The 27,241-nt window shown below is 39.2% G+C and overlaps 2 protein-coding genes across 4 annotated transcripts in view; both read left to right on the forward strand.

Annotated features, from left to right (window-relative positions):
• The first annotated feature begins 208 nt into the window (after positions 1-208).
• On the forward strand, positions 209-6,170 carry ttpal (tocopherol (alpha) transfer protein-like). Of its 2 annotated transcripts, none has more exons than XM_062053485.1 (6): positions 209-507; positions 616-827; positions 976-1,219; positions 4,304-4,497; positions 4,605-4,715; positions 4,935-6,170. In XM_062053485.1, exons 2-6 carry the CDS (start codon positions 627-629, stop codon positions 5,211-5,213), a joined length of 1,029 nt encoding a protein of 342 aa, XP_061909469.1. In that variant the 5' UTR covers positions 209-507; positions 616-626; the 3' UTR covers positions 5,214-6,170. The 2 variants fall into 2 exon arrangements, with proteins under 2 accessions (XP_061909469.1, XP_061909470.1); XM_062053486.1 differs by having other exon boundaries at positions 620-827.
• A 9,060-nt stretch (positions 6,171-15,230) lies between these two features.
• pkig (protein kinase (cAMP-dependent, catalytic) inhibitor gamma) overlaps positions 15,231-27,241 on the forward strand; it is a 61,009-nt gene continuing 48,998 nt past the window's right edge. The window contains exon 1 of one of the 2 annotated variants that reach the window (XM_062053489.1): positions 15,231-15,292. The gene's annotated coding sequence lies outside the window, so the exon portion shown is untranslated. Of the gene's footprint in view, positions 15,293-15,368; positions 15,745-27,241 lie in introns of those variants that run through there. The other variant, XM_062053488.1, reaches the window with a different exon arrangement.

Consider the following 27,241-nt stretch of genomic DNA (forward strand, 5'->3'; position numbering starts at 1 on the left):
GGTTTGAAAATGGAAAAATATCAAAATGGCCCCCACATGCTTTCATTTTTTCCGTGCACGGCCCTCAGTGGAAAACGTTTGGACACCCCTGGTTTACAACGATCCTGCATTAATATACTTGTATTAATATACTTAACAAGGACTGCGTCAAAAAACAAGAGGCTTCCGTAGTTGCACACGTGACAGCGATTAGCCAATGAGAGCTCGCTGTATTCCAACCCGGAAAAGATCATACGAGTAGTTGACAGTTCCGTTGTAATTTTTTGTCAATCGATTGCAGTGGTGGACATTGACGCCATTTCATTGGCTTCATGTGTTCTCATAATGACCATACATGTCCGTTAAGTTAAATGCAATTTTAAGAGGAAACCTTATTTCGAGTTCAGCTTTGTCGCTGCGTCTCATTTTAGGGTTCATGTTAAAATGAGCTATGTCGAGTGATGGTTTGATCCAACAGTGACCCTGTCGTTTTGAAGGAGGTTTCGAAGAAAAGTCCCCTATCACGGGGTAAGTGAAGTTTTTGCATTTGATGGTTTTAACGGGTGTTGACTTCATTGAGACAGTGGCCTGCTTTATTCTTTCTTGGATGTCGCTTCTCCAAACTGGTTCATCCAGTCAGTCAGTCAATGGCTGAGTCCGTCGGTCTCAGGTCTGGTTCAGTCAACCTGACAGCAGCTGCAGAACCAAACTGGTCCCCTGAGCCCCCACCAGCTGTTTACACCTGCACACTTAGTCCCGAACTGGTGGCCAAGGCACGAGAGGAGCTCCAGGAGAAACCAGAATGGCGTCTACGGGATGTTCAAGCACTACGAGACATGATACTAAAGGTTTTCATTTGAATTTGTCTACTTTAAAAACCAAGCTTGGTTTGATTGAAATCGTCATCAAAATAAATACACCAGCAACACGTCTTTTTTAATGGTGAGCATAGTCTTGTCAGTTGCCTCTTTTTTCCCCTCTCACTTGAATGTGTAGGAGCAGCCCAATCTCAGGACAAGGCTGGATGATGCCTTCCTTCTGCGCTTCCTGCGGGCCAGAAAGTTTGACTACGACCGAGCCCTGCAGCTGTTAGTCAATTACCACGCAGGACATAAAGCTTGGCCAGAGGTGTTCCAGGACCTGAAGCCATCTATGGTAAAGCATGTACTGGACTTGGGCTTTCTCACAGTCCTGCCTCGACCTGATCCCAATGGGAGGTACATCCTCTGCCTCCGGCCAGGTTGGTGTTTTTTGTTCACGCAGTCGTCCCTCGTTTATCGCTGTTGACCGCAATCAATGAATTTACATGAAGTAGGAAATTATTATTTATAAATCCAGGGTTTTCCTGGCTCATACTGAGGCAGAGGTGGTACAATCCTGACCATGCGCCAGAATTTTAACGCAAAAAAATTGTATTTTTTTTCCCAATTTATGCTGTAAAATTCCCGGGCGTGGCCACCGATGCTGCTCACTGCTCCCCTCACCTCCCAGGGGTGGACAAGGGGATTGGTCAAATGCAGAGGTTAATTTCACCACACCTAGTGTGTGTGTGTGACAATCATTGGTAATTTTTAAGTTAAAGAACACCGTAAAATGTATTGTCATTTTTATTAATTTGATGGTTATTTTGCTGTAAAATCATAAGTCAAGCAGATATTTAAGTATTTATTTTTATTTAGACAAAACATTTTTGGAAAGTATGATAATATACTGTAATATTTGTTGCAATAATGGAAACTATTAAAGTTTAAAAGGCATGCAATTTCAAGCAGTACATATATATTTTTTCTGTCAAAATGAAAAAAAAAAAAACATTTGGTGGGAAAATATTAAGTACTGACACATATCATTTCCAGGTGTTTGCGGGCCAGATAAAATGTCACGGGCCAGTTATGGCCCATTTGCCTTGAGTTTGACACCTGTGGCCTAAGCGCTTGCATAAGAGAATGATGGGCTCATAGCTTGTGTGGTGGGGCCACTTTTACTTGAGACTCTCATAGATGATTTTGAAGCAGCCTTCAAGCGCTCAGTGGACAAAAATGTCCACATGTTGTCACCACCATGAATTATTACATTTTAACTACTTGTTACGTTAATTTCTCTGCTCTGTTTCACCTGGACTCTTGACTTTCCTCCTCGCGAGATCGCTTTTTAAAGTAGTGACTGATTTTGCCTGCTATATCTGCAACGCTAAAAAACATAAACGTTACTCTGACACGGAGGACATTTTTTAAAATAAACACGACATGCTTGTAATGCTTTCTTGGGGTAACTCCTTTTAGTTGACCTTGTGCTAGTCAATTTGTACCGTCAACTCGACCTGATCCTATGCAAACTTCTAATAAATAATTCAATCAATCTATCTATTATAATTAGTCAGAAAAGGTTGGAAACAAAGCTAACACTACTAGCTGTGTTCACTTGCCAGAGACAAAATGTTCACAGCACAGTCTGGAGTGTTCTGTAGGAGTCCAGTGATCTCTCCGTATCATGCTCCGTATGGCATAAATCCACTTGTTACGGCCAACGTTATGCACTAAGTAGCGGGAAAAAACACGATTTGATCTGTTTCTTCTTCTGTAGTTGCTTCAGGTCTTTCCGGTGCACTGCTGTCAATATAGCGCCTCTATAGTGGCGCAACGCTGCAACTGCAGTTAAAATACGTAGCTGCCGCAGAGGGACATCAATCGCTCAATCAACACAGCCAGAGCTTTATGCTGTGTTGAGCAATAAACATCGCTTTGGCTGGGGGCGGCCGCCACGCAATTTTGAACACAGGAAAAGCCCTGTAAATCAAATATGTTCATAGCTTGAGCATTAAAAACTGTTTACGACTTTCTAAATATGTTTTTCAACTTTATGACAGCCCTCTACATATCTACAATAACACCTTTTAGTCACCGTTAAACTTTTCTAATCCTACAAAGTAATGCTGACTGAGGCTAAGCAAATCAGTAGCCATGACTCTAATTACTTTGGTCTACTCCAGTGGCTAATACTACTGTAATACTGATATTTTCAGTATATTTATTGCTATTTGTATGCTTAATTTAGGACCCAAAAGTTGTAGAATGTGCTTTAAAAATGTCACAAAAAATTCTGCCATATTTGAAGAGCGATGTGGCGGGTTGCAACTGTATATTAGTTTGTATGGATTTGTGTTAAACTTAAATGTACAAATATTGTTGATCAATTAGTATTTTCTCTTTACCTTAAGCATCTTAGGACAGTTTAAACCAGGGGTGTCAAACGTATGGCCCACAAACAGGTTTTATCCGGCCCACGGGATGAGTTTGCTAAGTATAAAAATGAGCCGAAAATTTTTGACTGAAAGAAACCGCTGTTCTAAATGTGTCCACTAGATGTCGCAATAGCAATTCTTTGTATCTTTGTAGATTATGCTACATATGTAAAAACAAAAATAAACCACATGTTCGTGCACCAGTCGAGGAAAATTAGCAAAAAACATAAATAACATCCTGTAATTTTATTTTAATATCATTTTTTTATCATGATAGATTGGAAATTAACACCAATGAGTTGACTGATGAACATTATCACATAATTTATTCAGAAAGTATAAATAACGACAAATAAAAATAGAATACTATTAACTGCAACATGTAAGTGTAACAAAAACCCAAGAACATTATGATTTGTACATTTTCAGAATGTGCTTGTTCTATTTTTAAACAAAGAAAACAATCTGAAGTTTTCTTTATTGTTAAGTTATCGTGCTGTGATTTTACCGCTTGGAAGTACATTTTTCTCCATGTGGCCCCCGATCTAAAATGAGTTTGACACCCCTGGTTTAAACTTTCTCAAAAGTGCAATTCTGAAATAAGAAAGGAATTGCAATTGAAAGTGTACATGTACAACATTCTATCACTCTAAATTGCATTAAGGTATTGTTTCTTCAAATGCAAAATAATACAACTGTAAATATGTAAGCTATTCTTCTAGGACTCTTGTTTTGTTCACGCATTCAAAGCGATTTTATTGTGAAGGCCGAAAATTTGTTTTTTTCTGGCACACTTGACGACAATCCTGCGAAAGGGGGCTATAGAAGTAATCTAATTTAATTCCCGAATACGCCTGATGTCATTTATTCTGCTGTGATAATCAAAATAATGCCTTTTGAATCGATGTTGCAAAATTGAAAATATTCCATAATCAATAGAATTTATTATTTTACCTGGTTCTAGTTATCACTCCAATTCTAGAACTAATAGCAAACCGTCTGTGTTCACTACATTTCCTAATGTTGTAGACTGTGTTCCAGCCTTTGATTAACTTTCAGTACAACTGTTTTTTTCTTGTACAGGAAAATGGAAACCAAATGACTACCCTTTTGTTGACAATGTGAGGGCCCTTTATCTGACACTGGAGAAACTGATCCAGCCAGAAGAAACACAAGTTAACGGTATCGTTATCCTGGCTGACTACACTGGAGTTGGAATGTCACAGGCTTCAAATCCAGGCCCATTCCTTGCCAAAAAGGTTGTGAGCATCCTCCAGGTCAGAAATCTCCATTTTGATATTCATACTAGCACACGAATCATGTCACGTGTCGGACACATAACAGCTTTGCCTGCTCTGAAAACAGCTTTTGTTCTAATTCAAAGGATGGGTTTCCAATCAGAATCAAGGCTGTTAACATAATTAATGAACCTCGGATTTTCAAAGGCATTTTTGCTGTAATCAAACCTTTCCTGAAAGAGAAGATGGCAGAGAGGGTAACTATTGTTTCAGTTTCTTTTAGTTAAAAAAAACATTTTAATACATATCTAGCTGTTTTTTATTTTTAACCTTGTGTTATAAAACAATTTTAATTTTCTGTGAAAATGAAAAACTAAGCTGTATTTTCTCAAATCCTTTGAGAGGAGTTACTGAGTATTCATTAACATTATGAATTTGATTGATGACGTAGCTAATGTTCTCTTTTTTTTGTACAGTACATGCTTCACAGCTCAGACCTGCGCTCCCTGCACCGAAACATTCCCCGCTCAGTCCTGCCAGAGGAGTATGGAGGCACTGCTGGCCAACTTGACATGCGTGCATGGTCAAGACTTCTGTTGGACTCTGAGGAGGAATTCATAGTGGAGTTCTGCCAGCCAGATCCACTAGAGGGTGTGGTTCTGCCAGAGTCCATGCTGTTTCATGGCGAGGAAGCCAGCGGGCAGGACGAAGAGGCCTTCAGGGGGCTGCGCTCTCCACTTTACTCATGTTACTGAAAAGGACTGTAAATACACTGCCAAGACATTGTCTTGATACATTCGAATTATGAACGTTCGGGCAAGTTGCTAATAGTCTTCCTTTTTTGTTTTGTACTATCTTAGAAACACTATTAGAGCTGGATGTTCAGTGTTGTATAGTTTGCGCTCAGCTCGTTTAGTCATCAGCTGCAGGCAGCTTGTGACACGAGCATGGCAAAAGCCTCATCAGTGATGCGTGTTTAACCATAACTGGTCATATCATTACATTTATTTTTAATTGATGTTTTTCACTCTGGGCTATACATGCACAAATAACAGTGCTTTTTGTATCTGCATTAATGTGCTGCTTTGTCTGTATAGTCTCGTACTTCCACAATGCGTCTTTTAAGATTAAAGGACTAGTGTAAAGGATTAACTCGAGCATCACCTCCCTAAATTTAGATTTAAACATGACCAAAATATCTCACCTCCAGCCTGAAGTCTGCTGGGATATGATCCAGCTTACTCTTGATTTTGAACAGGATAAGTGGTAGAAAATGAACGAAAATATGTTTTAGCTGCACTGAAGAGATAGTAGTTACAATGCATCACTAGAACCATCTCACTGGTCTTTTAATAACATGTCAGATGTCAGATCTAACAGCTTTTTCTTTGCCTTAAAGAGATGTATCATACTAACCAAAGTTATATCCATGTGTATTTTTATCAAGTTGTGGATGCATCACTACATACATTGTATTCCAGCGCCTTTGCTTCATTATGCTTTAGTATTATGTTGTCTCACTTCCTTTTTCACAGATTATCTTTCTAAATCTGTATGTAATTTTCAATTTTTCTTTTAGTCAGACATTATTTTCAGTATACTGAATGGCATTTTTACCTGTCCGTCTTCAGTCAACTGTCATCTTCAGTCTTCTTCAGAAGGGCCACTTGACCACTGTGACATGTTGTTTGAGTAAATCCTTATGCTTTTTATATTTATTGTAACTTGTATGTTTATTTTACCTGTATGTCATTTCATGTAATCACACACTCTCAACACAAGACCCAAGGTGATCACACACGTCCAATTCAGTTCTTACTTTGCCAAGTTTCCCACCATGTCACTTATATAGAACTGTGCCATAATGCTGCATCTACTCTCTTGTGTTATCTTATTGCTTACTTAGCAATAGCTTATTTTTTATGCATGCCTGTTGCTAAAAGTGTATTGTGTAGCACAATGTAACAGTAAAGTAAAATCCAAATGAAATGGGATCATCATAATGTGGAAGTCATTGGTGAAGGATCTGAGTCACACAGCCTTGTGTGTATTTTTACCATACTGTTCTGGACAGGATTTGAGTTTCTTAAGCTGGTCTCATGATTCACCACTGCATGGGACAATCGGGTCATTGCAGTTAAAGTAGAAAAATGCTCAATTCTATGGCCTGCTTTAATAAAACATCTATACTGTTATATCACTGACTTCAGTACATCATTGTTACCACATGACTTGAGCTAACCATTTTAATGAATGAAATACATACATGATAAATACTTTTATTCTAATTGTATGTATTTCATCAATGCGGAGCTCTGTTCCTATGAGTTTGGATTAATATAAAAGATTAAAATAGCCTCAGCATTGAGCCCGCCGGTCTCCTTTTGGCCTGTTGCCACAGAAACATTAACACAGAACACAGCTTTTTTATGCTCCTCTCTTTTCACTGTCATGTGTTTAATTTACTGCATGTCTATATCTTTGCAAAAATTGTATATTACTCGTCTGATATTTTCATATTTTGAACAAAAATGTCTTCCACTCAGTTTAAAACCAAAAAGGGCAATTTAAATGCTTATCCAGTTGCTAATTACACATGTGTGGTTTTCTGGGGAAGGAGCTTTTAATTTAGAATTGGAAAAAAAAAAAAACAATGGCATAATCTCATATCTTGAGCTTTACTTGACATTTAACAGAAAGCCTGGTGTTTGGTATGCGCGAGGCTTAGGCATTTGGAAAGTGGAGACCCTGAGGGGGTAAATCTTTTCTCTAGCTTGTGCATCTCAAGCATGGAGATGGCTGCAAATTAATGGCCTGTCTTTGAAATGTGCGGAAAGACCCGAAAGGTTAATCTTCCAAAATGTACCATCCCCATCACCGTCTATTTCAATTCATATGTACAAATATGTTGCCAGAATGTTAGATTGATTTCTGAATTTGAAATAAGGTGTTTTGTAAAAAGAAAAAAAAGGGCCATGGATATGTGTGGCATATTTTTACACATGGTTAAACTAATACATTGGAACACTTCTTAAATTGAACATTCATGATGAATTTGATTAAAGAGCCCAAAGCCAGCATGCAACTCATTCCATTTTTAACAACATGAAGCCCAAATCAATAAAATTGAACCTGTCTTTGCTTAATGCATCTAGATTTGATGGCTATTGATGCTTGTCAAATGGTTACTGGTGATTCCATGAGTTGAGTAATTTTGCTGACGGTCAAAGTGAGGCGCTTGCCTTTCTCTGAATGGCTGCATGCTGCAATCCCATGTTTGACATTGCAGTGTGTATATACACGGTAATGGGCAGTAACAAGCTACATGTAGTGAAGTCACATAGCTTAACTACATTTCCCTGTAGCTTGGCAGTAGCTTCACTACTTTTTGAATGAGCAGCGATTCCTGTGCTTATACGTATTATGGTGGTACATACATACATATATATATATATATATATATATATATATATATATATATATATATATATATATATATATATATATATATATATAAACTGAAAAATCTCTAAACTGGTTACAACAACTCTTACGATTGACCAGCTATATCCGTGGTTCTACAACTTTTTTCACTAAGTACCATCTCAGAAAAAACCTGGCTCTCCATATACCACCATAATGACCAAAATAAAAAATACAGTAGCATAGTAGGCCTAAGTATTTATTAAAACAAGGCAGAGGTTTTATTTGACAAGTATGTTTAATATTTTGGTCACTGTAACATGACGCATGCAGTCTGAACAGTAACACTCTGGGGCGGTATAGCTCAGTTGGTAGAGTGGTCGTGTCAGCAACTTGAGGGTTCCAGGTTCAATCCCCGCTTCCGCCATCCTAGTCACTGTCGTTGTGTCCTTGGGCAAGACACTTTACCCACCTGCTCCCAGTGTCACCCACACTGGTTTAAATGCAACTTAGATATTTGGTTTCACTTTGTAAAAGTGCTTTGAGTCACTAGAGAAATATAATTCACTTCACTCTGTTTGAATATAGAAAAATTAACCATGTGCTTTAATCAAGTGATTATTTGGCGTACAACAAGATGCAACCCACGTACCACAGTTTAAGAATCCCTGGTTTTATATCATTGACTGAGTGTTCTTTACTCTAATGCTGCATTCTGCACTTATTTACTATAGGTGCAGAGACCCCTGCTGTATGTGTGCACAATATTGTGTTGCTGCAGCTGAAATGGTTAAACCAAAAATCATCAAATCATCTGTTTTGACAGATCACAGGTGAGGTCACAAGCGGTGATGTGCCAGTAATGCAATAGAATTCCCTCAAAGGATACACTCGGCATGCATTTTACACCCTTACCCCTTGAGAAGGGATATCAATCAATCAATGTTTCTTTATATAGCCCTAAATCACAAGTGTCTCAAAGGGCTGCACAAGCCACAACGACATCCTCGGTACAGAGCACACATAAGGGCAAGGAAAACTCACCCCAGTGGGACGTCGATGTGAATGACTATGAGAAACCTTGGAGAGGACCCCCCCCCCCCCCCCCCCCCCTCTAGGGGAGACTGAAAGCAATGGATGTCGAGTGGGTCTGACATAATATTGTGAAAGTCCAGTCCATAGTGGATCCAACACATCAGCGAAAGATATTCAACTAAACTGTTTTTGGGGCCACATTTCCAGAAAGCTAAGAACTGGGAGCCATACTTCTTCCTTCACTGTTAGTCTTATATTGTATATTCCGGACCTGCGTCCTCCACAGTTGACATTTGATTTCGGTCTATTTATTTTGTCAAAGTTACAGGAGCTCTGCTGTTTTCAAGGACCATTTCAAATATAATCTATAACAGTGGTCCCCAACCACTGGTCCGGGGACCGGTACTGGTCCGTGATGCATTTGCTACCGGGCCACACAGAAACATTAATTAATTTATAAACTACCACATTTTCTCCGCCTTAACTTTCGCCTGTCCCACTAAACACACCAATAAGCTTGTATAGATGTATATTACAACTCCTTTGTTACAGTACATGGGACAATGCACATTAATGGACATATAAAATGTTAATGTACCAGATGATTTACCATGAATTGATTAACGTGGACAAAAACAAGTTGAAAAACTTATTTGGGTGTTACCATTTAGTGGTCAATTGTACAGAATATGTACTGTACTGTGCAATTTACTAATAAAAGTATAAATCAATCAATCAATCAATCAATCAATCAATCACTCAGATTATAGCCAAAGGCTAATTTCCATCTGCAGTACCCTGCAGGGTCATTGTATATAGCAGGGGTTCTTGACGCTTTTGACTTCGGGACCCAACTTTTCAACTACAGATGAGCCCGGGGACCACTCCTATATTAACACTGAATTATTAATCTTATTCTTGTTTTTGATCATATTCAATAATTATATCCAAACTACTTACAGTTTACTACCTTGTCAAATGATATAAAAGCATGTGTTAATCACAAAGATTATATTACTATACTATACTATACTATACTATACTATACTATACTATACTATACTATATAATTTAACAAATAAACCCTAGGCTCAGGTCAGGCTGATTAGAAGAAGTACTAACCAAATAAACAGTACATTGACAAACAATATGTATTATGTTGTGCTAAAATAAATAAAATAAATTAATAAAAGGGACTAGTGGTAGAAAATGGATGGATGGAATAATAGATATGCTTCTCAACTAAACTGTCAATAAAATTAAATTGCAAATGAAAATACAGCTTCACCACTTTAGTTATAATTTTTGCGCTTAAGAAATTTCTCTATGACATTAGCGCCAGACTTCTTTTGTTTGTTTTATATTGTCATTACTGCCACAAGTGTTGGTAACGTGTATTACAACTGAGTACCGCTGCTGCCTATACAGACCAGAGCTGAAAAACACACATATTACATTCTAGGGGGCGCTCGCGGCCCAACACTGGGCTCCGGCTTATGGTTAAGAAACACTGGTATATAGTATATGCCATCAACGTGCCGGGGACCATCTCTTCAATAGAAACATGCCCAGGGCTCCCACTACTTCAGCATTATAGTGAATTGATTTTTCATGCTCATTTTTTTGCTGGTTTTATCTGCCACACATGGAAAGCTGGTCTGTGAAAATAATGCATACATTAAACCGGTCCCTGGTGGGAAAAAGGTTGGGGACCCCTGATCTAAAAGACAGCACTCTAGTGTTTTCAAGTATCTTTTGCAAAAATGTGAGTCTCTCACAAGTTTAATGAACTGAACTCACGGGTCACCAGTTGAATAGCCCAAATGATGAAAAAGAGAGGACCTAAAATGGAACCTGAAGGAACACCACTAGTATAACTAAAGAAGTTTAACAAATGACCACTGATTGCATCTGAAGTAAACAAGTTTCAGCAACACCTTAGTTACAAACAGTAAATCCCATTACGAAAAACAATGTAACTGTCAAAAAGGAGAGGAATCAAAGGGGTGCCTTGAGGAACACCTCAGTTATGTAAATCACAAGTTGGGACCTCAATGTTCTATGAAAAAAAATTGCCCTGTCTTTACAACAGGAGCGCTGCTGTTTTCAAGCACCTAATGTTAAAAGGCTAATCGATCATCATCTATACCAGGGGTGTCCAAATTGCGGCCCGGGGGCCATTTGCGGCCCACAGGTAATTTTGTAACGGCCCCACGGCACATTCTAAAAATACTATAAAAAAACATAAAAAGTGGTATAAAAAAACAAACAGGTGAAATGCAACAAGAACATGTTGCAATGTTGACTCTAATAACACAAAGCTGCCATGCAGGCTGTTTCTTTATTTAAAAAATAATTAATCAAAACCAAAGTCATAATGAATTATTGACCTATTCAAGGCTCCAATAACGTCACATTAAATATTCCACTTTGAGATATTATTTGGGGAAAATGTTGCATATTTTGTGTTTGCCATTTAAAAAACTAAGCTGTTTTTTTTTTTAAAACAGGGCCTAAAACGATCAAACAAAAAACATAAACAACAATACAACTTATAATTCATGGATAGATCTGAAGTTCATCTCGAGATTATTGTGTTAAAAGTAAACAGCTAAAAAAATATATAATTTATTTTTTAACACTTTAATGAGTAGGACCCTTTTGGATCCCCAATAATTTTTGTGTGATTTGTTTTTAAGTGTCATTACTAAAAAAGACTAATGAATTAAAATCAATGTTGTTATGAGTTATTGACCTTTTTAAGGCTCCAATTATTATATAATCTCAAATATTCCACTTGAAAATTTTATTGGGTGAAAATATTACATATTTTGTGTTTTTTCCATTAAAAAAAACGTCTTATTGACAGATAGACGTAATGTTGATCTAGAGATTTAAACTTTTAATAATAATAACAATAATAATACTGAATTATGACACATTTTTTTTATATTTTTTGGACCAAAACCCTTTGCGGCCCCCAGGATCAAGCCTGAGTGGAGGCCTAAAGGTATATTTTATATTTTATACATATATTGTATTGGTTTTTAAAATAAAAAATATCAAAATGGCCCCCGCTTGCTTTGATTTTTCAGTGTGCGGCCCTCAGTGGAAAAAGTTTGGACACCCCTGATCCATACAATAGTGTTGTAGTGTTTAAAGGAATCTGCTGAAAAGATGTAAGTCCTTTCATAATTTTTTAACTGAACTTGCGCGAGGCTTGACCTAAACAAACTAAAAAAAATCAGCATTCCAATACATGGACTATAGCACTTTATGTGGCACTTTATGTGGCACTTTATGTGGCACTTGTCCCTAATCTGCACCCAGGTTAAAAAAGTGGCCCGAAGCATCATTTTATTTGGAGCGGGTTATAAGGCGCACTGTCGATGTTTGAAAAAATTAACAAATTTTAAGTGCGCCTTCTCGTCAAAAAAATATGGTAGTATTTATTTTTGTAATCAGCCCGAGCTGACCTGACCTAAGCATTGATAATTATCTTTGTGATTAACACAGTTTCATATTATTTCATAAGGAGTATCATGTTGACCTGTAAGTAGATTAGCTATAATTATTGAATACGATTAATTTCAAGAGTAAGATTGGCAGTTCAGTGTTAATATTTGAGTAGGCCCCGGGCCCCTCTGTTGGGCCCTGGTTAGGAACCCCTGCTATAGGTTATAACGCCAGAAAAGGGTGTTAAAATATTTTTTTAAACGGCAGACATGTATCCATGAAAATATGGAGAAGCTGCTGATGGTATATTTGACAAATAAGCAGCTCGCAGGAAATCCTGTAAAAATCTGCTCTTCAAATACCACTACTAATAACAACGGTTTGTAGATATAGTACATTCTGTTATGATGTTTTTTAAACAAAATTAGTTGTCTTAAAGTTTGTTTTTATTATTAAAAAAAGATACGTGTTAAAATTGTGGCGTTTTGAGGGGCCTCCAAAACCGCTCAATAATAACGTAGAATTTCTGTATCAAATTTAGGAACGTGAAATAATTAATTCAATAACTACACTTCAGAAAAGAGCTGTACGATTCATCAACAAGGTTGGATATCTGGACCATACTCACTCACTATTCTTACAGTCAAAAATATTGACATTTAATGTTATTATTTTGTATCAAACTGCACAAATAATGTATAAAGCCAAAATAAATAAACTCCCAGGAAGCATTCAAAAATTGTTCAGCACACGAGAGGAGGGTTGCAATTTAAGGGGGAATTTAAATTTCAAAATGCTTAGTTAAAGAACGACCATTAAAAGTTTTTGTATTTCAATTTGTGGCGTGAAATTATGGAATGGTTTGAATTAAAAGTTAAAGCAATGTCCAAACATAAACCAGTTTAAAAAGAAGTATAGGTACATGGTATTCCAGAGGTACAGAAATGAAGAAGGGCTTTGATATTGGGTTGTTTATGTTACAGAAGAGTATGCGGCTGCCCATTGAGGCAGTGGTGCTGCTGTGGTGGCATGATACCATTTCCATGATCACTAATGGTAATGGTGTGGCTATGTATGTGTGTGGTGTGCATATGTATGTATATATCTGTAATGTATGTATATACAAGTTCATTAAAGGCCTACTGAAACCCACTACTACCGACCACGCAGTCTGATAGTTTATATATCAATGATGAAATCTTAACATTACAACACGTGCCAATACGGCCGGGTTAACTTATAAAGTGCAATTTTAAATTTCCCGCTAAACTTCTGGTTGAAAACGTCTATGTATGATGACGTATGAGCGTGACGTCAATCGTTGAAACGGAAGTATTCGGACTCCATTGAATCCAATACAAAAAGCTCTGTTTTCATCTCAAAATTCCACAGTATTCTGGACATCTGTGGTGGTGAATCTTTTGCAATTTGTTTAATGAACAATGAAGACTGCAAAGAAGAAAGTTGTAGGTGGGATCGGTGTATTAGCGGTTGGCTCCAGCAACACAACCAGGAGGACTTTGACTTGGATAGCAGACGCGCTATCCGACGCTAGCCGCCGACCGCACGGATGATCGGGTGAAGTCCTTCGTCGCATCGTCGATCGCTGGAACACAGGTGAGCACGGGTGTTGATGAGCAGATGAGGGCTGTCTGGCGTAGGTGGATAGCTAATGTTTTTAGCATAGCTCTGTGAGGTCCCGTTGCTAAGTTAGCTTCAATGGCGTCGTTAGCAACAGCATTGTTAAGGTTCGCCAGGCTGGAAAGCATTAACCGTGTATTTACAGGTCCATGGTTTAATAGTATTGTTGATTTTCTGTCTATCCTTCCAGTCAGGGGCTTATTCCTTTTGTTTCTATATGCAGTTAAGCCCGATGCTATCACGTTAGCTCCGTAGCTAAAGTGTTTCGCTGATGTATTGTCGTGGGGATAAAAGTCACTGTGAATGTCCATTTCGCGTTCTCGACTCTCATTTTCAAGAGCATATAGTATCCGAGGTGGTTTAAAATACAAATCCGTGATCCACAATAGAAAAAGGAGAGTGTGGAATCCAATGAGCCAGCTTGTACCTAAGTTACGGTCCGAGCGAAAAAAGATGCTTCCTGCACTGTACTGTAGTCCTTCACTCTCACGTTCCTCATCCACGAATCTTTCATCCTGGCTCAAATTAATGGGGTAATCGTCGCTTTCTCGGTCCGAATCGCCCTCGCTGCTGGTGTAAACAATGGGGAAATGTGAGGAGCCTTTCAACCTGTGACGTCACGCTACTTCCGGTACAGGCAAGGCTTTTTTTTTATCAGCGACCAAAAGTTGCGAACTTTATTGTCAATGTTCTCTACTAAATGCTTTCAGCAAAAATATGGCAATATCGCGAAATGATCAAGTATGACACATAGAATGGATCTGCTATCCCCGTTTAAATAAAAAAAAATCATTTCAGTAGGCCTTTAAGTTGTACATAGAGTGAATAGGTAGTTCTAGCTCAGAGTAATTTATGATTTAAAGAAAAGGGGTGGGATTAAATAAGTGTAAACTTCTTCTCACTCCTTTTCAAATATGTAATTAAAAAAAAAAAAAAAAAAAGGCCAATGCTCATTTGTTTTCGTTTTTTATTCTCCATTGTTTTCATTTTGTTATAATGGCTGTTAAGGCTATAGCACTGTATTGGATCAGGCTTTCTCTTGTTTTTATACATATTTGAAATAAAAATATATCAATCAATCAATCAATCAATCAATCAATCAATCAATCAATCAATCAATCAATCAATCAATCAATCAATCAATCAATCAATGTGAACGAAATCGAACCTCCTAATAATAGGCCAGGGGATTCTTTGTTCAGTGCAAACATGGATCAAGTATTTGCCTGTAGAGCCAACATGAAAAGGGTTGCAGGCTCCCTGGAGGAAACCTCATCAGGTGGGTGTCTTCTGGTTTGATGCGCCACCAAATAAAGCTGCGAAACACTAAATACAGCTGTGAAATCCACACTCGGCGAAGCTTCCCTCCCCACCCCCCATCAAAAGATGATTTTTTTTGTTGTGTGTGTGTAAGCGTGTGATGTTGAGTGCAGTGTGGGGTTGGCTTTAGCCCACAGAGGAGTGGGAGCCTCCACTCTGGTTGGCTCTCACTCGGCTAACTCCATTTTGGAACAACAGCTGTTGGAAGACACAACCTTTCGCCGTTGTTTGCTGACGGTACCGAAGGGAAGACGTCGGTTTTTTTTTTAACACTACTTCGCCACCTTTCTTCGCTTTCGTCCGACTTCGGCCAGCTTCGTTTTTTGTTCCAGCGCCAGGAAACTTAACCAGGGATCCATGGTGTTAAATCTCAATTGTAACAAGTGGATGCGGGGAGCCGAGCGGATCAAGGTTGGTGACGGTCTCTTTAGCGCATATGTTCTTGTGGCGAATTATATTTATTGACTATATGAACGTGTAAAATGTGTCCGTGGAAGTGGATTCGTGTCGCCACGACGATGGCTTTCCAAGGCGGTTATGGTTAGGTTGTGGCGATTTTTCCAGACTAGACAATAAACCGTCCTTCGCCTTCGTTGTCATTAGGAACATGTTCCGCGTACTGGGTGGCAATGATTAATCACGACAATGGATTACATTTGTTCACATTTCGTATTCGGCTTGCAGTCATCATGCATCATGCTAGCTGCCTCTGCGTCGCATGCACGTCCTTCCCAGACGTTAGCCTGTGCGGACTATAGTTAGCTCATGATTACATGGAACACACACACACACGCAACACACGTATTTCTTACCTTCTTGAGACCTCCGAAAAACGCCTACCTCTTTAGGACTACCCTTTCTAGTTATATAAATATATGTATTTACAAAATTAATAATATATACATACTATGCCAATATACAAAAAAGCTTGTTGTGGAAAAATGAGTTGAAATTTCAAAAGAAAAAGGTCACAATTTCACAAGAAAAACTTCGAATTTTGGCAGTATTATTATAAAAGTCGTCATTTTACTCAACGGAAGTCAAAATTTTACAAGACAAACTGAACATTTGTGCAATATCATGATAAAAGTTGGAATTTTACTCAATAACGTTTGCAATTTTACAAGAAAAAGCTTAACATTTTGGCAATTTTATGAAATGAGTCGTAATTTTACTCGACAAAAGTCACAATCTTATAAGAAAACTTTACAATTTTGGCAATATTGTGATACAAGTCTGAATTTTAAATGGTAAATGGGTTGTACTTGTATAGCGCTTTTCTACCTTTTCTAAAGGCCTACTGAAACCCACTACTACCGACCACGCAGTCTGATAGTTTATATATCAATGATGAAATCTTAACATTGCACTATATGCCAATACGGCCGGGTTAACTTATAAAGTGCAATTTTAAATTTCCCGGGAAATATCCGGCTGAAAACGTCTCGGTATGATGACGTTTGCTCGTGACGTCACAGAGTTTGCGGAAGTATTGGGACACCATTGTGTCCCAATACAAACAGCTCTGTTTTCATCGCAAAATTCCACAGTTTTCTGGACATCTGTGTTGGTGAATCTTATGCAATTTGTTTAATGAACAATGAAGACAGCAAAGAAGAAAGCTGTATGTGGGAACGTTGTATTAGCGGCTGGCTACAGCAACACAACCAGGAGGACTTTGAGTTGGATAGCAGACGCGCTACCGTGAGTACAGCTTTCTTCCAAACATTTGATCGCTTGCCCGTACGTGCGTGCCGCTATGTGCATGTCACGTATGTAACTTTGGGGAAATATAAGTGTTGTATGAACTTTGCGGAAGTGAACGGTACTTTGGGCTGTGGGATTGAGTGTGTTGTGCGGGTGTTTGAGTTGTATTGGCGGGTTATATGGACTGGAGGGGGGAGGTGTTTGTTATGCGCGATTAATTTGTGGCATATTAAATATAAGCCTGGTTGTGTTGTGGATAATAGAGTATATATATGTCTTGTGTTTATTTACTGTTTTAGTCATTCCCAGCTGAATATTAGGTCCCACCCGCCTCTCACAGCATCTTCCCTATCTGAATCGCTTCCACTGCCCTCTAATCCTTCACTTTCACTTTCCTCATCCACAAATCTTTCATCCTCGCTCAAATTAATGGGGTAATCGTCGCTTTCTTGGTCCGAATCGCTCGCGCTGCTGGCGTCCATGATTGAAAACAATGTGCAGATGTGAGGCGCTCTTCAACCTGTGACGTCACGCTACTTCCGGTACAGGCAAGGCTTTTTTTTATCAGCGACCAAAAGTTGCAAACTTTATCGTCTATGTTCTCTACTAAATCCTTTCAGCAAAAATATGGCAATATCGCGAAATGATCAAGTATGACACATAGAATGGATCTGCTATACCCGTTTAAATAAGAACATCTCATTTCAGTAGGCCTTTAAGGAACTCAAAGCGCTTTGACACTATTTCCACATTCACCCATTCACACAATGATGGCGGGAGCTGCCATGCACGGCGCTAACCAGGCCCATCAGGAGCAAGGGTGAAGTGTCTTGCTCAAGGACACAACGGATGTGACTAGGATGGTAGAAGGTGGGGATTGAACCAGTAACCCTCAGATTGCTGGCACGGCCACTTTCCCAACTTCGCCACGCCGTCCCCCATTTATACGACAAATGTCACCATTTTGCATTAAAAAGTAATAATTTTACATAAAAAAGTAATAGTTTTACAAGAAAATATTGCACTATTACAGAAACAGAAAGAATATGAGAAATTGTTCCCAATTTTATAAGAAAAAAGTTGACACATTGTGAGAAAAAGACTGCTTTTAGTTAATTTTTTATTATTTTGTATCATTTATTTATTTACTTCGTTATTACAGTTTGTCTCTATAAACATATTTTATATTCATTTTATTTTTCTTACATCCACCTGTTATTTCATATGTTGACCAGATGGGGAGCACTTTTAAAACCGAAAAACAGTCAATTTGAAAAATCCCTTCATTTTGGGACCACCCTAATTTTGATAGATTTCACCACCAGGGGTGCAAATTAGATATTCTCTATTAGATGCAATGGTTTTCCGTATTGGGACCATGATTTCGGTCCTAACTTGTTCACCGGTCCTCATATGGAAGGTACTTTTCCTTGTTGATGTCTCAAGAAGGGTAGAAATACAAGAAAAAACACACACACACACACACTTCTTATCCTGATGGTACTGAACTGTCCACACAGCTGCTTTGCATGCATTACTGCAATGAACAACAAGTACGTTGCTCCGTAATTGCACAAAACAATGACAGCTAAAGGGAGATTTCGGGCGGCAGGCTGGTGGGGAGCCACCAGGGACCCCCGCTTTGGAGTGTTGCTGGGCAAGTGCCAGCATCATAAGGCATGAGCATGAGTGAAGATAAACACTGGCTTCTTGCCTGTCTATGGTCCTTCTCTCTACTGTTGCCTCACTTGCTGTAACCCAAACAGTCATCTGGTCATGAAATGTATATTGAAAGAATAAATAGCAGTCCATCAATAGTTTCCTTAAGGGGATATGTTTTGGTTTGAATACAAACTGGTTGAAAAATATATTGCTGTTAGAGGATTGTGCATGCCTTGGCCTGGGGAAACTGTTGCACATCATCAATAGAGATTTTGTTTCACATTGAGGACAACAAGGGAGGCAAAGTTAACCTGCTTCTGCTAGTCAAAAGATTTATACTACAGATAATGTGGCGTCAACAAGGTCATGCCATTTGGTAAATGTGTCCAAACAAGTTGCCAATTAGGGATATACCAATGTTTATATATTTGTTTGTAATATATAAATCAACCTAGATTTAAAATGCAATGTAATCTTTGGTGTCCAACATGTATTTTGTGAATGGTTACTCTCCACTCTGTATCCTTGCTTTTGTGTGTTTTAAACCAATGAACCAAACACGTCTGTTCTTCTTCAAATGGCCCGTAAGGAAAACTGCTGTCACATAAAAGACATTCATGTCTTGTTGACCTTGAACAGGACACTGCATAGCCTGCCTCCCTGACTTTTGATTATATCTAATGGAAGACATAACTCATTAAAACATCTCCTTGGTTACTAGTACTACTCTGCCTACGTGTGCTCATGTTGTGATCATACAGTATGAAGGCACACTGTCAATATGTTGTACTGTATGTTGGTGTGCATTGCACTGCTGATGATTTACACTTAAGTATTCAGTGAGTGGAAGGCATATATTTTCCTGCTGAGCACTGCCCACAATACCACCATTACCATGAGAGCTTTTGGACCCATTTGTATTATGGCAGGGGTGTCCACATTTTTTCCACCGGATCTGCACACTGAAAAATTAAAGGATGCAGGGGGCATTTTGATATATTTTGAATTTTCAAAGCCAATGCTATATATGTAGACTTTTTGAAAGAAAAAAACAGCCTGCGTATCAGCTTTGTGTTATTAGTAAGGGTGCATTTATGAATACCGGACAGATATTTATTGTGCCAATAGATATGAGGAATTATGATATCATAATGTTTAAAAAAACGCTCCAATTAGCGGGATTAATTGCACTGTGCTGAAGGTGAGTCGTTTTAAGCATACGTGGCGCATTAATTTAAAAGAGAGCATCACAATATCATTTAGGGCTAATTTACGCCCTAGTGATCTGAACATTTTTAAAACATCACTTTTCACATAGAGCTGCAACAATACATGGAGATAGTAATTTGCAAACCATTGTTAACTATGCGGGTAGCACGGTGGGGGAGGGATTAGTGCGTCTGCCTCACAATACAAAGGTCTTGGGTTCGATCCTGCGCTCGGGATCTTTCTGTGTGGAGTTTGCATGTTCTCCCCGTGACTGCGTGGGTTCCCTCCGGGTACTCCGGCTTCCTCCCACCTCCAAAGACATGCGCCTGGGGATAGGTTGATTGGCAACACTAAAATTGGCCCTAGAGTGTGAATGTGAGTGTGAATGTTGTCTGTCTATCTGTGTTGGCCCTGTGATGAGGTGTCCCCCGCCTTCCGCCCGATTGTAGCTGATATAGGCTCCAGCACCCGCCGCGACCCCGAAAGGGATAAGCAGTAGAAAATGGATGGATGTTAACTATACAATTAGGGCCTGATGTACTAAGATCCAAATACCACATGCTAAGCAGCACATGCTAACTATAAAATTGTGTGTACTATTAGCTGGCATGTTGTGTGTAATCTACTAAGACTGTGTGTGCAATTGAAAAGCGGTGCATATAGCTTTATTTAAATTAGGTTTTTGTGCGTGCTATGTGGGGCTTTCACCAAATGACATGTACTACTTTTTATGGCCAGTCCTGCAGTGCATCTACAACGGGAACCACTTTTTTTTTTACTGTACTGAATGTGCGCTCATTGGAAAGACTGTGGCACAAACTGCAAATGTTAACAAGATTATGCAAAAAAAAAAGGCATATTGCAATAATTTTTTAGCATAAGAGATATGTTAAAGGGGACTTTAACTTTTTGGGGAATTTTGCCGATCATTCACAATACCTATGTGAGACAAGCACACATGTTTATTTTGTTTATTTTCTATGTATTCTAACTAGTTAATAAACATTACTGTAGCAAAAGTCAGCCAACAATGAACACAATGGCAGTCACTTTATTTCTGCCCATAGGATGCTCTAAAAAACCTCCATGGTTTTATATACATGCTGTGTAATGTGTAATGTAGTAACAGGCACATTGATAACAGCATGTAATACTTACGTATTTGGGTGCAATGACATCATGAATTCCATTAGCTCAATCGTTAGCTGACTTTGCCAGGGTTTATTTACGAGTTAAAATGATATAAAAAATATACATATGCGTTCTTGTCTTACTTAAAGTAAAGTGCAGTTCCCCTATAATAATATATCTTCTATATGAAAAAACAAATGTCATTAAAAACACCAGCTGACATAAAAACACATCAATTGAATTTGTTTTAATCAGCCCCTTAAGTCACAGAGTAGCGATAAAAATATAAAATTATTTAGCTGATTAGACAATATGTCTGATATTTTTATTTTTTACAGTCCATGTACACTATATTGCCAAAAGTATTTGACCACCCATCCAAATGATCAGAATCAGGTGTCCTAATCACTTTTATACAGGTGTATAAAATCAAGCACTTAGGCATGGAGACTGTTTCTACAAACATTTGTGAAAGAATGGGCCGCTCTCAGGAGCTCAGTGATTTCCAGCGTGGAACTCATAGGATGCCACCTGTGCAACAAATCCAGTCGTGAAATTTCCTCTCTCCTAAATATTCCAAAGTCAACTGTCGCCTTTATTATAAGAAAATGGAAGAGTTTGGGAACAACAGCAACTCAGCCACCAAGTGGTAGGCCACGTAAACTGACAGAGAGGGGTCAGCGGATGCTGAAGAGCATAGTGCAAAGAGACTTTCTGCACAGTCAGTTGCTACAGAGCTCCAAACTTCATGTGACCTTCCAATTAGCCCACGTACAGTACGCAGAGAGCTTCATGGAATGGGTTTCCATGGCCGAGCAGCTCTATCTAAGCCATACATCACCCAAGTCCAAAGCAAAGCGTGGGATGCAGTGGCGTAAAGCATGTCGCCACTGGACTCTAGAGCAGTGGAGACACATTCTCTGGAGTGATGAATCACGGTTTTCCATTTGGCAATCTGATGGACGAGTCTGGGTTTGGAGGTTGCCAGGGGAACGGTATATTTTGGACTGCATTGTGCCGAGTGTGAAATTTGGTAGAGGAGGAGTTATGGTGTGGGGTTGTTTTTCAGTAGTTGGGCGTGGCCCCTTAGTTCCAGTGAAAGGAACTTTGAATGCTCCAGTATACCAGAACATTTCGGACAATTCCAAGCTCCCAACCTTGTGGGAACAGTTTGGAGCGGGCCCCTTCCTCTTCCAACATGACTGTGCACCAATGCACAAAGCAAGGTCCATAAAGACATGGATGACAGAGTCTGGTGTGGATGACCTGAACACGATAGAACACCTTTGGGATGAATTCGAACGGAGACTGAGAGCCAGGCCTTCTCAACCAACATCAGTGTGTGACCTCACCAATGCGCTTTTGGAAGAATGTTCAAAAATTCCTATAAACGCACTCCGCAACCTTGTGGACAGCCTTCCCAGAAGAGTTGAAGCTGTAATAGCAGCAAAAGGTGGACTGACATCTTATTGAACCCTATGGGTTAGGAATGGGATGGGATGGCACTTCAAGTTCATATGTGAGTCAAGGCAGGTGGCCAAATACTTTTGGCAATATAGTGTTGACAAGTATACGTAGGATGGAGCTGCTTTGCAATCGCCTCCTTTCTCACAGCCATGTCTGTAAGCGCGTCAGTTGCACATACTTTTCAGACATACTGAATAAAGTTGCAAAATAGCGCTCGCAGTTGAGTTTTTGTCTTGATAAATCAAACTGCTTGTGCAGAATAATCGTATTTGCATCCTCTCCTCCAGTATTGTGGGCGTTCTGATATTCATATATTCTGCATGTTCATGAAGACCGAGACGCTTAATGGATTGCACTCCTTAAAGGCCTACTGAAATGAATTTTTTTTATTTAAACGGGGATAGCAGATCCATTCTATGTGTCATACTTGATCATTTCGTGATATTGCCATATTTTTGCTTAAAGGATTTAGTAGAGAACATAGACGATAAAGTTCGCAAGTTTTGGTCGCTGATAAAAAAAGCCTTGCCTGTACCGGAAGTAGCGTGACGTCACAGGTTGAAAGGCTCCTCACATTTCCCCATTGTTTACACCAGCAGCGAGAGCGATTCGGACCGAGAAAGCGACGATTACCCCATTAATTTGAGCCAGGACGAAAGATTTGTGGATGAAGGACGTGAGAATGAAGGACTAGAGTGCAGTGCATGACACATCTTTTTTTGCTCTGACCGTAACTTAGGTACAAGCTGGCTCATTGGATTCTACACTCTCTCCTTTTTCTATTGTGGATCACGGATTTGTATTTTAAACCACCTCGGATACTATATTCTCTTGAAAATGAGAGTCGAGAACGCGAAATGGACATTCACAGTGACTTTTATCTCCACAACAATACATCGGCGAAACACTTTAGCTACGGAGCTAACGTGATAGCATCGGGCTTAACTGCATATAGAAACAAAATAAATAAGCCCCTGACTGGAAGGATAGACAGAAAATCAACAATACTATTAAACCATGGACCTGTAAATACACGGTTAATGCTTTCCAGCCTGGCGAACCTTAACAATGCTGTTGCTAACGACGCCATTGAAGCTAACTTAGCAACGGGACATCACAGAGCTATGCTAAAAACATTAGCTATCCACCTACGCCAGCCAGCCCTCATCTGCTCATCAACACCCGTGCTCACCTGCATTCCAGCGATCGACGGTACGACGAAGGACTTCACCCGATCAGCCGTGCGGTCGACGGCTAGCGTCGGATAGCGCATCTGCTATCCAAGTCAAAGTCCTCCTGCTTGTGTTGCTGGAGCCAGCCGCTAATACACTGATCCCACCTACAACTTTCTTGTTTGCAGTCTTCTTTGTTCATTAAACAAATTGCAAAAGATTCACCAACACAGATGTCCAGAATACTGTGGAATTTTGAGATGAAAACAGAGCTTTTTGTATTGGATTCAATGGAGTCCGAATACTTCCGTTTCAACGATTGACGTCATGCGCATACGTCATCATACATAGACGTTTTAAACCAGAAGTTTATCGGGAAATTTAAAATTGCACTTTATAAGTTAACCCGGCCGTATTGGCATGTGTTGCAATGTTAAGATTTCATCATTGATATATAAACTATCAGACTGCGTGGTCGGTAGTAGTGGGTTTCAGTAGGCCTTTAATCTGGTCACTTAAGAGACGCTAGGTTTAGCAGAGCAGCTCTGCGTGTGCTATCAAGTTTGCACGTGTATTAGTACACAAACCTTTAGACTTTTAGTCACATCTTTAGTGCACTTCTTATCTCTGCCAGGAGATTCTGTAATCGCTGTTGTTTGTCTGTTAATAAGTTAAAGGCCCATCCATTTTCTACCGCTACCGCTTGTCCCTTTCAGGGTCGCGGGGGGGTGCTGGAGCCTATCTCAGCTGCATTCGGGCGGAAGGCGGGGTACACCCTGGACAATTCGCCACCTCATCGCAGGGCCAACACAGAAAGACAGACAACATTCACACTCACATTCACACACTAGGCCAATTTAGTGTTGCCAATCAACCTATCCCCAGGTGCATAAAGGCCTGCATGATAAATCTTTTTGTGTCCAAACAACAGAAGAACAAGTATAGTAGAAGTGTAGCTAGAACATGTTAAAACACCGCATTAAAGGAGTCATATATATATATATATATATATATATATATATATATATATATATATATATATATATATATATATATATATTTTTTTTTTTTATTGAAAACACTTCCTTGTGGTCTACATAACATGTAATGGTGGTTCTTTGGTCAAAATGTTGCATAGATTATGTTTTACAGATCATCTTCAAGCCGCTTTCTGACAGTCTCTTCAGGATGCATTTACGCTTTAGTAATATTGCCAATAGTTTCATACTTACAAAATTCAAAAAGTGACCAAAACAGAGTTTGTATGCTTAAAGACATCTGACAAGTGCACATATGAAAAAGAAAAGGCTCTATTTTCAATATTAGTTCTCGTTAGCAAACATGCCAATTTTACAATCCACTATTGTCAGCCAAACTACAGCCCAGTAGAGACTGAGAGTTACTGAATCAATGACTATATTTCCATGCAGTAAATTAGCCTGATTTCTCATATTAGTTTTTTCTGTTTTCACACCTACATATGAAGTCCCAGTGTCCATGCACAGTCTCTAATGTGACTATTGGTGATACACCATGTGCTTCTCGTAAACTGGGGGGTGGGGGGGCTTATTTCCTTTTAGTGCAGATTAATGTATTGCAGTGCAACAAACTTACTTGCTGTATTTGAAACCGAAGCCTCCAGTCGGTAATACCACTGTTTAACAAACTCCGGGCTAAAAAGCAGCTTATTGTGGTGGATTCATTCAAACCAGGTACGTATGATGATACTATGTATGATGAAAAAGAAGCACAGTGCAGAGAGCGATCACGAAAGTAGTCGCTCTGCATATCGCCAAGATGCGTGAATGAAAAAGCCTGCATTTATCCACTCACTGAAACAAACTAGTCTAGTGCTGGACGATTATGACAAAATTAATAATCACAATTATTTTGATTGATTTTGTAATCACGATTAATTACACAATTATTGATTGATTTAAAAAAAAAGAAGTAATTATTGTACCAATAAAACTCAACTTTAAATATAGTTTTAAAAAACTTGGATATAAATTGGTAAACTACAAACAGTAAAATAATAACAATAGCAAAAACATTAAATTAAAAAAAAAAAATTCAATATAAAACAATAACATTCAGTTTTTCCTTTTTAATAGTTTTTATTGATTTGTTTACCTTTTACTCCTATTTTACCACCATAGAGTGTGTGCTTAATGTGCGAAATAAAATGTTTGTTAATTAAATGCAAAAAATCCTCACATTTATTGGTACAATACATCTTTGGACAATTTATACCATTATTTTAGGTCAAAGCATAATCATTTTGTAAATGTATCAATAAGTGCTTTAAATACATAATGTTTGTGTAAGGTACAACAACACAAGCCGATGAGATGTGTTGTGGTTGTATGGATTGTTCTCGCTAGCTTTAGCTTGGTAGTTTAGTTGCTGTTTTAAGTAGCCATGTCAACATTGTTTAGTTCAGCACAGTGCGGTTGAGTTTGTCTGGGATGAATGACCGGTACCATACACATTATTTTTCCAAGCAAATGTTTATTCTCCTCACAATGACAGTATTTCGCTCACATTCGGTGCTTTTTTTATGTTATTTATGTACGTCTTTGTTATTTTACTTTTTACATCCTGTCGGGCAAACAACGTCTACACCAGGCAGGATCTCATAGAAGTCGGATCTCCCGGAGAAAGCGCCGTCACGGCCGAGTTTGTCCATGTAAACAACATCCCGGAAGAAATTGCGAGACAACCCGGATCTCCATGGTACACTATACCCGGAACAAAGCGCCGCAGGCGGCGTAGAGAGCGTAAACAGAAACGAGGCTGCAGAGCTGGTCTGCTGGAGAGGCTAAGACAACAACCGAACAGACCACCACTGCCGAGTATATTTCTCACAAATGCAAGATCACTTGCAAACAAGATGGACGAACTGAGGCTACAGGTAGCAACGAACACCGCCGTGAGGAATAGCTGCGTGCTAATAGTCACAGAAACCTGGCTCCATTCATCCATCCCGGACCTAGCTATCGAGCTAACAGGCTACACTCTACACCGCCTGGACAGGACAAAAGAGGCTACAGGGAAATCGCGTGGAGGAGGACTATTAATATTCACAAAGGACACATGGGGAACACACACAAGCATTGTGAGTAGCCACTGTTCCCCTAATCTAGAATATCTGACTATTAAATGTCGACCCTTTTACCTGCCGAGGGAATACAATGCTGTGTTGCTAACCGCAGTGTACATAGCGCCAGATGCTAACGCTAGCACGGCGCTAGGTCAGCTGCATGATACAATCAACCAGCAACAAAGCATGTATCCGGAGGCTGCTCATATCATCGCAGGAGACTTTAACCATGCTAATCTGAAGGTAGTGCTCCCCAAACTACACCAGCATGTAAAATGTGCCACAAGAGGCAAAAACACACTAGACAAGGTTTACTCAAATATTAAACTGGGCTACAGAGCTAAACCTTTAGCACACATGGGCCAGTCAGACCACACATCCCTGCTACTCATCCCAGCATACACCCCCACCCGGATAAGTGCTCCCACCACAACAAAGTCCATCAAAACCTGGCCTG

The sequence above is a fragment of the Entelurus aequoreus genome, linkage group LG07 (genome assembly GCF_033978785.1).
Source record: "Entelurus aequoreus isolate RoL-2023_Sb linkage group LG07, RoL_Eaeq_v1.1, whole genome shotgun sequence".
Taxonomy (NCBI): Eukaryota; Metazoa; Chordata; class Actinopteri; order Syngnathiformes; family Syngnathidae; genus Entelurus; species Entelurus aequoreus.